At 38.8% G+C, this 18,258-nt stretch overlaps 1 protein-coding gene across 5 annotated transcripts in view; it reads left to right on the top strand.

Moving 5' to 3' along the window:
- Positions 1-18,258, top strand: part of ANK3 (ankyrin 3) — a 514,823-nt gene that overhangs the window by 442,896 nt on the left and 53,669 nt on the right. For all 5 annotated transcript variants that reach the window (XM_081254083.1, XM_081254082.1, XM_081254084.1 and 2 more), the window contains 5 exons: positions 13,055-13,266; positions 14,837-15,044; positions 16,305-16,401; positions 16,998-17,226; positions 17,884-18,009. In XM_081254083.1, coding sequence (XP_081110209.1) covers positions 13,055-13,266; positions 14,837-15,044; positions 16,305-16,401; positions 16,998-17,226; positions 17,884-18,009 — 872 coding nt within the window. The remainder of the gene's footprint in view (positions 1-13,054; positions 13,267-14,836; positions 15,045-16,304; positions 16,402-16,997; positions 17,227-17,883; positions 18,010-18,258) is intronic.

The following is an 18,258-nucleotide window of genomic DNA, read 5'->3' as shown; positions in this document are numbered from 1 at the left end:
AATCGGGTTCCTTATTGTTTTCTGCATCTAAGGCATGAAGTTCCATTTAATCTAACAAACTCCGCCCCCCCATATTAATGTATAAATCTTCTGATAATTCTCTGTCTTAAATCAACTGTATCAATCTTTCCAAAGCTTAAGAAAGTTTTCTAAGTCAAAAATGTGTAAGGAGGGAGTGAAATAATAATGGAAGGCATGCAAAGCATGCAGAGCATTTTTAAGAAAATACGTTCACTTTTTATTTTTGGAATCATTATTTTCGTACCCCTTCTTTTATCTCAGTCTTCTCCCAGATTATTTCGGTATTCTCATGGATTTTTAATTTCTCCTGGGTTCTAATCAGTTTTTTTAAAAAATAGGTTTCAGGCTAATGATTGGAGTCTGTGGTGTTTCCAGTGTCTTATTCTTTGACCTGGTAAGACTGGCTTATAGCGATCATGTCACTTTCTCATACACACCTTCTTCAGGCTGTCTGACCCTTAGAATCATAGCAGTTTTTCTTGGTAGACATTGGGAATAGACTTGTTTTGAGAGTGGGTACTCGGTGCAGTGTTTTCCTTTAAAAATGTAAAAAAAAAAAAAAGAGAGAGAGAGAGAGCAATCTCATCATAAAATAAAGCTAATCTTTATACTGACTTGCTAATCACTACAAATCCAGCAATTGTTTTATGTAACAGCTTTACTGGAGAAATTATTCACATACCATAAAATTCACTCTCTTAGCATTTAGTTCACTAGCTTTTGGAATGCATCTAGCATAGTCTCTACTGCTTGTGAAGTGTGGACAAAGGAGCTAGACAGACTCGAGGGTGTTTGAGGGAGACCTCGGACGAGCTCTTGGATCCCCGTGAGCCTCTGTTACTTCTATAAAATGGAGATTACCTTCCTCACTTCATAGGGTTGCTGTTGGGAAGAAATAAAGTCATTATGTGAAGCGCTTTTCAAATACAGCCCTTGTTGCAGACTAAGCCCTTGATAAATATCAGCTATTGTCACTATTATATTCATTCCATAGAAAAAACTGTCATGCCAAAGGTATTGTGTAAGACACAGCGAATCACAGCCAACTAAGAATTTAAAGATGTCTTTACAGCAGGGTAGGGGGAACCTAATCATTGCTGAGAGTCCAGCATTCATGAGGCACTGATAAATGCCTCTATATATGAAAATTTTAAATGAAAGCATAGTACTGCAAAGTAGGTAGTTTTAATCCCACTTTATAGATGGGGGAACTGAAGTTCAAACAAGTCAAAAGGTTACCCCCAACTCAGTAGCAGCACGGGGGCTGAAATCTAGTTCTACCTGTTCTCAAAAACTTTTAACTATCCCACTTACTTTAGAAATATGTGTCCTGTGGAGAAGAAAATAAACCTAAAGAAGGAAATTCCTGCAAACCTCTAGATTTCAAGATCCAGAATAGTCATTTTAAATGTTATACATGTAATGAGTATACATTAAATGTTTATACATAATACTGACATTTATATCCTGTACCATTCACAACTTCAGATAATTTCTGATGGATGGGAACTTTCATTGGCAATTTAGATTTCTAATTGTTATTACCTTAATTTATTTTAAAGCATGAAATATAGTTTTTTTAATAAGGAAATTTATAAGAAAACATAATCAAAAGTTTTAAAGTGAATAAATCCTAAGGGAAAGAACTGAATTAGCATTTTGAAAAGAGTGAAAGAATATGGATGATTGAGAATAAAAAATAGAGAGAATAAGATAAATGGGTTTTCCAGAGGATAGGGTTTTTTTTCCTGTTTTAAGATATTTTCATGTATCCAGTATTTCTTAAATACTATTGTAAATTACTAGTTTTTTAATGCAGCATCCTCTCCACAAGGATTTCTTTTTTTTTTTAACCAATAGCTACCTTGATATTGTAAGCAGCTGAGGGCAGAGTACGTGTCTTAATCACTTTTGAGTCCCCAGTATTGGGCACAGTGCTGATTCAGACACTCACCCAATCCTGGAGAGTAGGCAGGAGGAACCTCATTATAATATATAGCTCTGGGGGTGGGGGGTGCGGGGGGATGAACTGGGAGATTGGGATTGACATATATACACTAATACGTACAAAACAGATAACTAATAAGAACCTGCTGTATAAAAATAAATGAATAAAATAAAATTCAAATTAAAAAATAATATGTAGCTCTCTGGAAGAAAGCTCTTGTTAGTCTGTTTCTTCTCCCCCAAACTTCATTAATGTTAATCTCCTGGGGGAAAAACTTAAAGAGGAGCGTTTACTTTGGGGAAAGTTCTGAGAAAGTAACAATATTTTAGGAAGAATACTGAATATTCTAAGAGAGTGTTGTCCAATAGCACTTTCTATGATGATGGAAATATTCCATACCTGTGTGATCCAACAGTCATCACTAGTCACATGTGACCCTTGAGCACCTGAAATGTAACTAGTGCAAGTGAGGAAGGTAATTTTTAATTTTGTATAATTAATTTCAAATAGTCACCTGTGGCCAGTGGCCACCTCATTAGACACTGCAGTTCTGACAAAAACACTGGATTCTAATAATATGTTCTTCATTTTTGAGCATAGATTATAGTATCAGGCACAGGCAGATTTTTTTTTTAATTTTAAGGTTTATTTATGGAATGGATATCCATGATTTCATACTGACATGTCTTCATTTTGTTTTTAATAAGCCAATTTTCAAATAGGAAGTTAGTCCTATCTTTGCTTAGACAAATGATGCCCACACTGCCACACTAGGGGCATCAGTCCGATGTTTTAAAGAAATGATATAGCCCTATCCTGGATTCTACATGTTATCTTGGAAATAGTGGATAGAGTTTCTTTGCCACATTTTTTAAGACCAGATAAAGTTTGGTTCCATTTTAGACAATTAAAAGGAAATGCAAATACTTCCAAGTTTAAAGAATCAAGCACTGGGGGCCACAAAAGGAAAACTGAGGACTAAATTTTCAAGGCACCATGGTTTTCTTCATATATTAAATCTATAAAAGCAATAACAATGAAGGAACCAAGACACACATTTTATAACTGAAGCTCAATTAATCAGATTTCATGCCAAGCTCAAGCACCACTAACCACCACTCTTGTCCTGTCCCCAGAGAAACTTAGCTCTTATTGCAACATCCCTCCTCTAAAAACAGACAGGCAAAAATAAAAATCAATGTCTCTAAAAATCCAACCCTTCTTTTTCCTTCAAGGTCCAACTAGTCAAACTTCTTGTGGGGAGAGAAGCATAAGCATGGCTTAGGAGGTTTCATGTTATTTCTACCCTCACCACTCTGTGCCCCTGGATAGCTGTTAATTAGCAAGATAAAAATAGTACATAAAATAAGCCAGTGACCAGATCACTCAAGACTTCCTTAAAGAAAAAGAGAAATAAATCATTCTACTATTATTTTATTTACCCTATCAGTTTACCCAGTTCATAACAATTAAGCCTTATCTGTCATCTATGGCAAGTGACCCTTGATAATACCTGTCTTATTATAAATGTCTCATTTTAATCCTCTTTTCCATAAATGAACTCTATATGTTACTTTATAACTAATCTGTATTCTACTTTTTTTTTTTTTTTTTTGCGGTACGCGGGCCTCTCACTGCTGTGGCCTCTCCCGTTGCGTAGCACAGGCTACGAACGCACAGGCTCAGTGGCCATGGCTCACGGGCCCAGCTGCTCCGCAGCATGTGGGATCTTCCCGGACCGGGGCACGAACCCACATCCCCTGCATCGGCAGGGGGACTCTCAACCACTGCGCCACCAGGGAAGCCCTGTATTCTACTTTTAAAACTAGTCCTGTTGCACCCTCTTCTCTGAAAATCTTAAAACCCAAATGTTTGGAAAGCATCTTAGCCAGTATTTTGATCAGTGATTTTTTTACTGAACAACACAATTGTAAAGATTAGATTATGGTTCTATAGTATTTTAAAACTTGCAAAGCCTTTCCATGTTCACAATCAAATTGTAGCTCCAGGGAAAGACAAGTCCAAGGAGGAGGATAATTTGCCCAATGTGGTGTGGTCGTTAGGATCACGATATGTGGATGTCACACAGAATGGAATTCCCATCCTGGCTCCACGGCTTACTAGCTGTGCGACTCCAAGAAAGCTCTCGATCTCTCTAAGCTCATAGAGAACTAATGGGAAATAGATGAGCTAATGTGTGTGAATTTCTCAGCATGATGTCTGACACAGGGGAACCACTCTCAAAGTTAGCCATAGCCACGGCTGCCATGTACAGCTGTGCAGGAGAGCGAGGGGGGCAGACATCTTGCCTCTTCCACTTCCCAAGCCATCTGCTCTGACACTGGCCTTCAGGACAAAGGGACACCTTTATCTAATTTTTTCAAAGCTACTGTCTAGCTGCCTACAAGGCTGTGTCCACTCCACATGGACACATTTCCAGATCCCATGAGGACAACTCCAGGGCTAGTGGAATCCCTGGTCACAGTTGATGATGGTTACCCCATGACTACCACCCAGTCAGGAAATAGTAAGTAGACAGATCTAGAATTCCAAAATCTAGACTTCTGACTCCAAATCTAGTTGTTTTTCTTCAATACTCCCTTGCCTCTGTGTCTTCTCAAATGAAGGATGCCTATGAAAGTGCTTTGTGTGGAACAAAAGGTGACATGAATGTCAGCTGCGACTTAAGTTTTCCATTATGAATCAAGGTACCCTCCTAGTTCTTGTATGACTCCAAAGGACGTGGCGTGTATTCAGGAAAAACTGTCATTGCAGAATAAGGTGGAATCAAGAGTCATTTGTGGCACTAGCAACCTCAGAGATAAAGGCATCAGTGGTTATGCTAATGAAGCAGGTGTGTTAGAGCAGCTCTACTGAAATAACAGGCTAGAATGACACAGAGGACAGTTGGTCTGGGTGTGAAGAACCTGCTGTTACCACTGAGGTATCATGTGGCCGGGGCAACTTTTCTCTTTGGCAGCAGACATAGATCTTGTTCTAGCACTTGTTCATTCGTGTTTTCTCAGGAGAGAAAGATATCGCAAAACAAAAAAATACTCGTTCTGCTCCCCACAAAAACAGCATCTTTAAAACACACCAAATTGAATCCACTTTGTAAGTTCAATTAACACCTTACTTGAGTTAAACTCACAAAGTTCAATTCAACATGTTTAAAATTGTGCCTGCCGGAGGGGAAACGGGGACAGGGGTTGGGTTGGACTGGGAGTTTGGGATTAGCAGATACAAACTACTATATATAGAACAGATAAACAATGAGGTCCTACTGTATAGCACAGGGAACTATATTCAATATCCTATGATAAGCCATCATGGGAAAGAATATGATATTTACTAGTAGAAGAATCCTTCCTCCTTAGAGATCTTAAGAACTGCTTATAAAAGTAGTTGAGCACTGAAAAGTGAAATATGTAGTTTCACGTTGTACACAACACCATCTGTTGGGGAAATCGATTAACAGTTTTGAAAAATGCCCTTTTGAATTCTGACATTCTAAGACTCCCATTTTTTTCCCACCGCTCAGTATCAAATACTCCATTCGTAGAAGAGCAAGCTGAGAGAACATTCACATAACCAGAAATTAAACCCTAGATAAAGAAATCATCCTTTGTGAAAACTCGAGGTTGTATTCCTTCTATAGACTGCTCACACTCAAACCTGACCAGATCACAAACAGCCTTCAGAAAACAAATTCCATACAGGAAAGAGAGTCATGGCCCCATTGGACCATGTTATCAAGACATTTAGTGCATGTAAGAGTGAGGCAGAACTAATCAGTGTGATCATTTGAATGCTTTTAAGAAAAACTCATTTTGTGGGAACATGATTTCAATCCTGTTATTTATGATTCATTGTATTATGACCTTCACACTTATTCATATTTGCAAAGCATTTTATGATTCTTCTTGCTCTGTTGCAAAATCTGTTACAGAGAATGCTGTCCCAACTTTTACAAATAAACTAAAGGAGTTACAAGATACTTAAGAAATTTATCATTCATCAGCGAGGCAAGAATGCTGTAGAACATTAGCTTCCATTTCTTATGCAGCAGAAAGTGCCACTATCATGAGAGCTTTGTGCTCCTGGAGTGGGCCCATAAGAAGTCATGTCACCTTTTGGACCAGGGTGTTTGCACATCTATCCATTACTCATCCATTTATCAACCACTACACACGTGCCAGCTAGTCTGCAAAGACACTGTGTTAAGTGGTGGTTGGAGTCCATGCCTGTGTGATTTCATCCGTTCCCCCAACCTGGCCTTAGGTTCTAATCTCAGCTCTAAAGCAGACCAGCTAAGTCAGTTTGGTAAGTCACTTAACCTCTCTGAATTTCAGACACTTACTTTACCAAAATGCTATGTGGGCAAGATAGTAATTGACCCGCCACAAAGTAGAAATGCAGTAAGTGTACATTTTAACCTTCTTCCTGGCCAAACCTATTTCAGAACTCACCTCTCTCTTTTCCCTGTGATGTGTGTGTGTGTGTGTGTGTGTGTGTGTGAGAGAGAGAGAGAGAGAGAGGAGAGAGAGAGAGAGAGAGAGAGAGAGGAAACTTTGCTAGTAACAAATTAAAAAGAGAGAAAGAGAGAGGGATCCAGGGTTCCTTCATAGTCTAGGCATTATGAATCACCCTGAAAGGTAAAAAGCTCTTAATATTTTTTTATGCCCTGGCCTCCTTTAATTCTATAGCTATGGAGTGGTTTAGTATATCCTTTTAAAAATAAAACTATTTTAAACTAGTAGATATTTATTGTTGCCCCATAAGCTCCTCTTCTCATATTGAAACATCCTTGAGTTGTTTTTCATGGGATCTTGTTGTCATATTTTTAATAATTTGGGTTCTGGATTTTTAAGGACAGATACAGGGTGAGAGTCTACTAAGACCTCGCTTCTCAAATGTGTCAAGTCATAAAGTCACCTGAGTTGAGTATGGAAATTTCAGGTTCCACCCCTGCCCTACCAACTCAGAATCTCCATGAGAGAAGCCCAGGAATCTCTGCTTTTAATAGGTAGCACCGGTGTTGCTTCTGATCTGGCCAGTCTGGGGCACACTCCTCTGGGAGCTAGGTTCTCTGTGGGTAGGAATATGATCCAGCCACCATGTTTGTGGTGCACATTACTTGGTTGAGTTTATCTCTGTATGTAAAGGGTGGGAACAAAGCAAAGATTCTTCGTAATATCTTCCTGCTTCTCTGGTCTAAGTAACAGACCATTTTAAACTCCGATTAAATTCAGTCCTGGACAGAATAGTGGCGTTGCTCATTTTTACATGATCAAACTTCATTCCTATTTGCCTGGAAATCTGACTTTTTTGATACACCTTTTTAGTTTACAAATAGCAATATAGCACAGTATACCATAGTATGAATATATCATAATTTATCTAACCTTTGTCCTATGATAGCCAATAAAATCTTGTGGTAGGCGTCCAGGCCGTAGCATCCTGTAGTGACTTTACTGGTTTCACCTCTTCCTCTTCCCTCCTCACGTTTACCTACTTATCCACATCATTTACTTTCTTATTTGTGCAGATATCCTAGAGTGTAATGGCCCAGCCTTCAACTGTAGCTCTTGAAAAGATTATAAACCAATATTTAATATTAGTATTTTTACATTTCTATTAACTTTTATTCTCAGAGGAAAAAAGTTAAAAATATTTTAAGTATACATATATACAGAATGTAATCTGGTTAAGGGAAGATATCTTTTCTCCATTTCATCATGCAGAGGGCTGGGAATATGAGTAATTCAAGAAGGTGTATGATTCTACTTAAAAATCGGGGCATGGAGACGCCAATGCGTAATAGCCACACATTAGTTATTGCATTAGGTTAAGCCTTATCTTTAAAGTACCCATTAAAATACACATTGAAGGTCAATAATTATGCAAGTTTTAATGGTGACAGAGGAATTGCTAAAAGCTTCAAAATACAGTGAGTACAACACAGAGGGTCCCTGAGTCACTGGCAAATCCTGAAAGATGTCAGAAATTCAGTGTGGACTTAGAAAACTGAGATTCTCCATTTACCACTCATCTGCTGCATCTGAGGGGTACCCCCTCACCTTCTTTTTGGGGTGGCCTTAATGCTTCATCCAAGGTAAGATGGCATAAGTGTGGCCAGGCGACCTCTACTACGCCAAGTGTAGTTCTTCCCAATCCACTGCTATTAGTTTCCAGGGGTGATACATCTGTCTCTACCTTAACGCCTCACAAATGTATGTGCACACACACAAGCAGCTGAGAAGTGCACATGATCACAATTCCTCCGAAAGATGCCTCACTCCCACCGGGAGGTCCCGAATAATCTTAATACTCACAGGATACATGCTTGTTACATGCAGTGTTAGGAAATCTGTCTTGTTTGAAGGGTGTAATTTCATGGCAGAGTCCGTGTAAACTGCTTGCACTGTGTGGAGTCCTAAGTCTTTTCTAAAGGAGACCATAATCACAGGTTTGCAGCTGAAAATTAAAAAGTATCTACTTAGCTGATGGTGATGAGTTGCACGGCAATTTAAACAAATTATCAGAACTTTTTCAGTTGCAGCATGAGTTATGAACTCTGGGAATTCAGACTTTTTTTTTTTAATAAACTGATTTGACACTGCATTTTAAATTTTATTTATTTACTTATTCATTCATTCATTCATTCATTCATTCATTCATTTATGGCTGTGTTGGGTTTTCCCTTCTGTGTGAGGGCTTTCTCTAGTTGCGGCGAGCAGAGACCACTCTTCATCGCGGTGCGCGGGCCTCTGTCGCGGCCTCTCTTGTTGCGGAGCACAGGCTCCAGACGCACAGGCTCAGTAGTTGTGGCTTACGGGCCTAGTTGCTCCGCGGCATGTGCGATCTTCCCAGACCAGGGCTCGAACCCGTGTCCCCTGCACTGGCAGGCAGATTCTCAACCACTGCACCCCCAGGGAAGCCCCAGACTTTTTAAAATAAGCCAAATCATGGGAAAGGAAATATACCTGCTCTGTACGGAAAACTTTTATTCTCTATCAATTGCTGAATAGGTGAAAACTTCCCCAGAATATTTTCCTGAGCAAACTTTGATTCATTCCTGTTTTTCTATACTAGCTTTTTTTTTTTTTTTAACTCTTTACCTTTGTTTTCTTTTCCTTCACTAGAGACTCAGTATTTAGGTTTTGACAGAGCGCGGGGGAAGGAGATGGTTAGAAAACAAAAAGGACCAAGATTCCAGTTCCATTTTTGATCTGGGGTGAACCCTATTTCTCTCCTAGTTGACAGTTAATTTGGTGGTGGTTAATCTGTAAAATGAGAAGATGTCTCTGATCCAATTACCTAACCATCCATTTTACCATTCTGCACATTTCTGTGTGGAATACGCCACTATCTCAGCCCTGTGTCTAACAGAGGCGGCAAACGTGTTCATAGTGGAGGGACGGTAGGCATGTGCTGTAGGTATCAGAAAAATGAAAAGAGGCTTCTGTGAGTAGCAAACAACAAAAGTGAAACCAACACCCCTCCTTGAAGTGTGGAAATCTCCCCTTTGTTTTGTAGCAACTAAAACCACCCCAGCTAGGTAAACCCAAAGGTAGTGCTATCTTATTTCCCACCCTATTCTCACCTCCAACTCGAGTTCCCAGTGTTAATAGCCTAGAAGGTTTCTTCTGCAAATTTCTCTTATAAAAACATACAAACAGGGACTTCCCTGGTGGTGCAGTGGTTAAGAATCCGCCTGCCAATGCTGGGGACACGGGTTCGAGCCCTGGTCCAGGAAGATCCCACATGCTGCGGAGCAACTAAGCCCGTGAGCCACAGCTACTGAGCTTGCACTCTAGAGCCTGCGTGCCACAACTACTGAGCCCACGAGCCACAACTTCCGAGCCTGCGTGCCACAACTACTGAGCCCACATGCCACAACTACTGAAGCCCGCGTGCCTAGAGCCCGTGCTCCACAACAAGAGAAGCCACCACAATGAGAAGCCCGTGCACCACAACGAAGAGTAGCCCCTGCTCGCCGCAACTAGAGAAAGCCCGTGCGCAGCAATGAAGACCCAACACAGCCTAAAATAAATAAAATAAATAAATTTAAAAATATATATATACAAACATACGGATTACACTTTTCCTCTAAAAAGGATCACACTATGCACGTTGCTCTGCCTCCTGCTTCCTTCCTGACTTTATACAGGTCCATCACTACCTGCCTGGCTCCCTCCCTCCCTCCGAGCTCACCTCTCCTGTCACCTCCTCAGAGAGGTGTTTCCTGATCATCCCCACCCCCACCCCCCGTCACATTCTATTTCCTCCCCTTGATTTATTTTTTTCTTCCTATGTGCTCAGTGGTGTGTGCCCTTCCCCCCTTACCCCAATTAGAATGTAATCTCCCTGTGAGCGGTGACTTTAGTTTCCTCTCTGCTGTATCCCTGGTGACTAGACGAGTGCCTGCACATAGTGGGTCCAAAGTAAATATTTGGTAAATGGACGAATCTGAATCCTCCTCTTCACTCGTTGTAGCAGTGCGAGAGTGTGGGTGAACCGTGACTTATCTAACCAAGCCCTTACTGATGGGCACACAGGCTCTTTCAAGCTTTAGTCATTACAAGCAATGCCGCTTTGCCTGTGCTTTTGTAAGAAAGACATCAGAGAATGGAATTGCTGGGTCCAAGGGTAGATGTGTTTTCATTTTGAATAGAAGATGCCCAGTTACACTGTCAAAAGATTATTGCCATTCACACCTACGAGCAATGACTAAAAGCATCTGTTTTCCCCCCGTTTTCTCTCGACAAGATATTGGTCTTTAATCTTACCAGGAGGTGGGTGTAGCAGGAGATTGTACCTTGTTTGAATTGGTATTTCCACATAAATTACTGAGTTTGAATATTTTAATATAAAGTTTATTGGCCATTTTCTGTGAATCGCCTGTTTGTAACATTTTGCTAGTTTCCATTGGCTTCTCTGTCATCTTATCAACTTGTAGCTGCCATTGATATTGAGCATATTAGTTCTTAATTTGTCATGTGTGGCTATTACTTTTCCCAGTCTACCTTTTGTCATTCAAGTTTATTATTCTCGTCATAGAAAGCTTTACATTTTTATAGTCAGAACTGACTTTTAGGCCTCTGGGTATCCAATTTTGAGTAGGAAAGTTTCTCCTATTGAAGGCTAAAAGGTATTCTCTTGATTTTTTTTAATAATATTTTAATTTTTTAAGTAGTTAAGTCTCTTGTCCAGCTGGAATTTTTATTAATATATAAGATATATAGTGATTTAGCTTTGTTCTTCCACATAGATGTTTGATTATGTCAACACTGTCTTTTAAACTTCCCCCACTGAAGTTTAAATATGACTTTGATTTAAATATACTAAATACATAATACATATATAAAAGTAGATATATATGACTTACACATATACTATATATATGTATATGTGTTTATGTATACACATATATAAAGCTGAATCTCTTTTTTTTAATTTATTTATTTTTGGCCACGTTGGGTCTTCGCGGGCGTTTCTCTAGTTGAGGTGAGCAGGGGCTACTCTTCATTGCAGTGCACGTGCTTCTCGCTGCAGAGCATGCGCTCTAGGCGCACGGGCTTCAGTAGTTGTGGCTCGCGGGCTCTAGAGCGTGGGCTCAGCAGTTGTGACGCACCAGCTTAGTTGCTTTGCTGCACGTGGGATCTTCCCAGAGCAGGGCTTGAACCCATGTCCCCTGCACTGGCAGGTGGATTCTTAACCACTGCACCACCAGAGAAGTCCTGATAAAGTTGAATCTGTTTCTTGATTCTCTGTTTTTGTCCCCCTGACCTATTTGTCTATTATTATCTATTTTTATGTCTCTCTATATCTGTTTTATTGTGATACTTCTAGGTTAAGTTTTCAAATCTTACAAATTCCCCCTCACAAATCTACTTTTCCAAAATACTCTTGGTTACTCTCAAATATTATTGCATACGATTTTTTAAATGGTTTATTTCAATTAAGCCTACCAGAATTCTGCATAAAGCTGGGCTTTTGAAAGAAACCCATCTGGCTGCACCACGGGAGGTAGACTGGAGCAAAGGAGAGGCGAGTGACAGGGAGACGGCTAAGCAGTGGTGCCGGTAATCTACGCATCTGAACAAGGGGTGGCAGGAGAGCAAGCCCCTTCCAAGATAGAATCAATGGAACTTTGACCTTTGGATGCGAAGTATAAAGTCAGTCAGTCAAAGCTATTGGACTGGAGGACTGGGCAAAGTGTAAAATAAATCGACCAGAGTTAGGACTACAAGGCAAGAAGTAGGTCTGCAGGTGGACAGAAAGGAAGAAGATGTGTCCACTTGTAAATAGGTTGAGCTTGATGTATGAGGGCCATTGATGAGCAGACAGAAATTGGTGATGATGATACAAATCATTTGGGTAATTTTAAAATATTTTAAAGAGGTTTTCAAATAAAGTTCTAGAGCCTTTCACACATACTGAAGTGCTTACTTTCTTTTTTTTTTTTTTCCTTTCTTATGAGGCCTTACTTTTTTCTGACTCATTCTTACTTTGGGCATCTTGAGGACAGGTTATTGTAAAGAAGCACAGAATTAAGGTATTCCTTCTTGAAGAGTAGAAATTTGTCCATGTGTGGTAAAATGCCAGTTTTTGAAAATGTTTATTCCTCTTCAGTAGAAATATTTTTCTACAAATACTGTACATGAATAGCTTTATAATATTTTTGCAAAGCTTGGTATTATTTTAAGGTCACTATAGTTTTCTCTTTATCATAAAACTGTTTATACTGGGCTTCCGTGGTGGCACAGCGGTTGAGAGTCCGCCTGCTGATGCAGGGGACACGGGTTCGTGCCCCGGTCCAGGAAGATCCCACATGCCGCGGAGCAGCTAGGCCCGTGAGCCATGGCCGCTGAGCCTGCGCGTCCGGAGCCTGTGCTCCGCAACGGGAGAGGCCACAACAGTGAGAGGCCCGCGTACCGCAAAAAAAAAAAACCAAAAAAAAACCTGTTTATACTACTGAATCTATATAATTTTAACTATCAATATTACATATCATTTTGTCTCAAGGTATTGGGTAGATAGGCTTATTCTCATGGCTTTTTCATTCATTTTTCTTTTCAGAACTTGATAGCCCAGAAGAGTTAGGGAAAAAGCGTATCTGCAGGATTATCACTAAGGATTTCCCCCAGTATTTCGCAGTGGTTTCACGGATTAAGCAGGAAAGCAATCAGATTGGTCCTGAAGGTGGAATTCTGAGCAGCACCACTGTGCCCCTCGTCCAGGCTTCTTTCCCAGAGGGTGCTTTAACCAAAAGAATTCGAGTGGGCCTCCAGGTAATGTTCACAAAAAGTTGTCCTCTTTGGTACATGGAGAGAGCATGTGAGCATGTTCTGCTCTGAAAACTGCTGTCATGACTCATCCTTATGATATATTGCTAATCGAAGCATTTGGGCCATTTTGGGAATCATTAACTGTTTTAAATAAAAAGTATTAAGTATAAAGTTAGCATACTGGCTTATAAAAAAAGGTACATATTTTAGGGTTTTTCTGTTTAGATGCATCACTTGGTTTCTCATGAAAGATCATTTTTTTAACCATAGGTTATTGGTTTCAGTATGTGGAGCAACAAAGCACCAAACAGCACATATACCATTAAAGAAACAAAATATATTTGATTTGGTTTATAATATGCCACATCATAAAAATCTATAATAGTGAAACTTGCAAGCTTTCAGATTTTAGTTCAAGTAAATCATAAATGCTGGGTTTTAACCAAACCAGTTGGAACTTGTTTTGGTTTGGAAAGCTGGCTGAAAATCTTGGCAAGAATGGTCTTTCTTCCGTTTATTCATTTCTGTTAGAAATTAACCAGTACTTTTTTTTCTTACTGAATAAGGAAAATAACCTGAAATAACTTAATTTGTGTTGTTACTTAATATAGTAATTAATAGTTTAACTGAAAGTTCAGTAAACATTTGGAGCTAAAGGTACCACCTTACATTTCAGTAGTGTGAAGTTCCCTGCAACTGTCTCCCACGTTGAATATTCTACCAAATTGCAAAGAAATGAAAAGAATTGCTAGACTAGACTTGATATCCTTTGAAATCTTGTACACGTTTTTGTTACTTAACTCTAGAAACCTCAATAAAAATTGAGGGTACAAGTTGCCTTTGTAATGTTTTACTGAACGCCCTGCATAGATTTAAAAAATACTGGACTCGGTATTTGTTGTCCTTTGGATTAGACTGAGAGGTTTCTGTGCCATGAGATCTGACGTCCTGTCTCTTTCATGCAAGCCCATGGCGTCTGTGTTCTACTGGGGACGTACTCTAGCTGTAGGTCCTGCTACAGTGTTAGGTTGTTTTTGTTTTTGGTTTATGCCTTCCTGAAATAGTGAGAAAGGATGAAAAAGAAAGACTTTTTTTTGGCCCCATAAAATTTTTAATAAGATTTCTTTAAAATAACAAAATTTCTGGAAAGTTATGTTCTCTTCCATTTCCAAATACCGATAAACATATTAAAATGTTAAACGTGACTCAATAAAATATCTAACATAATAAAAGACTGACAATACCAAGTGTTGGCAAATACGCAGAACAACTAGGACACTCACACCTGCTGGTGAGAATAAAAACTGGTACCGCAACCAGCATTTTGGAAAACATTTTGGCAATTATGTCATAATGGTGGTCGTATGTGTACCAAATAGCAGTTTGGCTCTTAGATGTATAACTACCAGAAACCCATACATGTGGCCATCAGAAGGCATACACAAGAATGTTAACAGCAGAAGAAAGACATTTTTTTGGCGGTTTTTGGTTTTTTTCTCCTCAGTTAAAAAGTCAACTTGCTGATAAGTGAAAAATGTCCACTTTCATTTAAGGTCCTTTCTCTTGTCTCTAGGCCCAGCCTGTTCCAGATGAAACTGTGAAAAAGATCCTTGGAAACAAAGCAACATTTAGCCCAATTGTCACTGTGGAACCAAGAAGAAGGAAATTCCATAAGCCTATCACAATGACCATTCCAGTGCCCCCAGCCTCCGGAGAAGGTGTCTCCAACGGGTACAAGGGAGACACCACACCCAATCTGCGCCTTCTCTGTAGCATTACAGGTTTGGTTAAGTTGTTGCTGTTTTTGCTATTAATGCTATAGCTTTCACAATGATTCTGTACAAAGATGGAAAACCTTTGAACATCCCTGCCAACATTATAAGAGTAGGAAAAAAAAAGAATAAAACATTTTACTTGTCCATCACCTCATCTCTATTATCCCTGTAATTATTTCTTTAAGATGCTGATAGCATGACATTTTTCAGTGGTATCATTTTTCCTATTAAGTTTAGTGTTAATAGTAGTGCTTTTTTAAGGTGATTGAGGTATTATTGAATCTACTGAAGCATCTAGGTAATCTCTCGGTGACTAGCAACACCTTTTAGGCTATAGGAAATTGGATGGACTTTGGGGGAAACAGAGGCTCCCACAGAGCACCAGGAGTAGGGAAGAGCCAAGTGAGTATATGATTCTTCTCACCTACTCTATTCACAAGTGTAATCCAATAGACTAAATATGCAGGACTTAGGTGAACACATTTTGTGATAAGCACCCGGAATCCAGAGCTAATTCATCATTTGATTAACCTAACATGAGTTTATAACTTAAAGATAGGTTTTCCTGTTTGTTTGTTTTTTCTGAAGAGTAACTTTAACAGCTGGTTCCCCTTTTAGCCTGGAAAATTAAATGATTCAGGAAGTACAAAATGACTTTCATCTTAACTTTCCTGATAGTTCTTGACTTTTTTAAAAAATAAAAGAATGGGCTTCCCTCATGGTGCAGTGGTTGAGAGTCCGCCTGCCAATGCAGGGGACATGGGTTCATGCCCCGGTCCGGGAAGATCCCACATGCCGCGGAGCGGCTGGGCCCGTGAGCCATGGCCGCTGAGCCTGTGCTCCGCAATGGGAGAGACCACAACAGTGAGAGGCCCGCGTACAGCAAAAAATAATAATAATAAAATTAAAGAAAATAAAAAATAAAAAAAGAATTATACTATCTGCAACAATCTTTGCACATGTAAATTGTGGCTTAAAATGAATGGCTTAAACTTGTGTGCCCCAAGTTGAAGCCATTCATTAGTATCCAGACAAACAGAAAGGTAATTTTTTTCCTAACCTAATATTATCTTACAAGGAGGTCACTATAGGCTGGTAAAAGTATGAAAGGAGAGTAGAGAGGAGAACTATCTTTCGTACGTGTCATTAATGAAAGTGCTGAAGTTTTGCGAGTTACTGGCTATACAGAAAAAACAGGATGACGTTAAAAATTTTACAAGGAGCATCTCCTATAATAAAGTCACATATCTGGTGTTGTTCTCTTAGGGGGCACATCGCCTGCTCAGTGGGAAGACATCACAGGAACTACTCCTTTGACGTTTATAAAGGATTGTGTCTCTTTTACAACCAATGTTTCAGCCAGGTATGGAAACAAAAGGATTCCAAAAAGTACTAGGAATTATTTTTATTACCTTTTGGAAAGTAAAAATTGTGCTCAATACCAGTATGATTGTTCTGTAAAATGCTGATGGTGAAGTTGGGCCTAACTCAGAAATTTTAAATTCACTTGGATGTCATCTTATCCGGTTCTCACAGGGAGCTGTAAGGTGGTAAACTTGCTTCTTAGCAATCCATAAAAACGGATAGGATCTTCCTTTCTCTCCCATTTTCCCCCATAAAATTCTTGTTCCTTCCAATGGTGAAGTAATAAACTCTGAAGCAGGAGTAGAAAGGAAGGCTTGTCATGGGTATGTGTAAGAGGGGAAAAAGAATTTTATGGAAAAGAAAATAGAGGAGAAAAATCCTTAGTATTTTCTTAGCAAAAGCATAATAAATGTAGGGTTTCTGTATTTGATAAACAGAGTAAATATCTTTGCTGTTTGTTCAAATGAACAAGTTAATGTTTTGGTTTAGTTCCTTTATATACTCTTAATTGTTTTAATGGTGAATCTTTTTAAGATTTGGCTTTGAAATCTCCTTATTTTTATACTTTTGATATTTTGTTTTTGTCTCCCTCAGATTTTGGCTTGCAGACTGCCATCAAGTTTTAGAAACTGTGGGGTTAGCCACACAACTGTACAGAGAATTAATATGTGTTCCATATATGGCCAAGTTTGTTGTTTTTGCCAAAATGAATGATCCTGTAGAATCCTCTCTGCGATGTTTCTGCATGACAGATGATAAAGTGGACAAAACTTTAGAGCAGCAAGAGAATTTTGAGGAAGTTGCAAGAAGCAAAGATATTGAGGTACCTTGTTTACAGCAAGTGCATTCAGTTACATTCTCCAGACATTGAGTTTTATTTTGAGGTCATAATACAGCATGTACTATAAATATCAAATACATTATTGATTTTAGTTTTTGTTTTAAAATGTGATACAGATTCACTCTCAAATTATTTTAAATGTCTTCGAGGTTATCTTAGTTGGTTAAAATGTAGTACCAATGAATCTAGGTCATGGTCGTGATTTTCCTGTGGCTACTTGAGTTATTTTCACGTTCACTGTCTAGACACATCACCATGATTTTCCTTTTTCAATCACTGGATAAGTATCTAAGAGTCCAAAAAAACTTTCAAACTCTATGGATAAGTGGTTGATATCAGGCACTTTCTCAACTATGTTTAAAGTTGGTAGAATAGAAATAAATCTATATTTATATTTGGTAGAATAGAAATAAATCTATAATTCTGTCTTGTACATGTCCACGTTACAGTTTCCAATCGCAGTTACTAATTGTGAACCGATAGAGTTATTTTTGTGGCAAATAGCACCACCAGAAGTAATTTCCCAATGACAAGACAAATGTGACATAGAAACATGTCGGTCTTTTAAGGTTATATGATTTAAAATCTCAGAATTCTTTCCATTTAACATTAAATTATGTATTTCTTTTACTCCAAAAGGTTCTGGAAGGAAAGCCTATTTATGTTGATTGTTATGGAAACCTGGCCGCACTTACCAAAGGAGGACAGCAACTTGTTTTTAACTTTTATGCTTTCAAAGAAAATAGACTGCCATTTTCCATCAAGGTAAATCACCTTCAAGAGAGACTCTGTGGATTTTTTTTTTAAATGCTCTTAAAGAATAAAAAAGATTCTAATGATGTATTCAGTTGGATATATCCCACCAAACTTAAATTCATAGGAACAAAGTCAGATTTTCGTCCTAGTTCTACCTGAGTGTACTTTTGAGCCAGGAAAGAGTAAAAAGAGTCTCTACCTTTTAAACAGCTAAATGATCATTTATATTTAGGCAAATGTTTGTAAGACCAAGCAATC

Source organism: Mesoplodon bidens (genome assembly GCF_964165515.1).
Source record: "Mesoplodon bidens genome assembly, chromosome: 1".
Classification (NCBI taxonomy): Eukaryota; Metazoa; Chordata; class Mammalia; order Artiodactyla; family Ziphiidae; genus Mesoplodon; species Mesoplodon bidens.
This window is presented reverse-complemented; position numbering and strand designations above follow the sequence as displayed.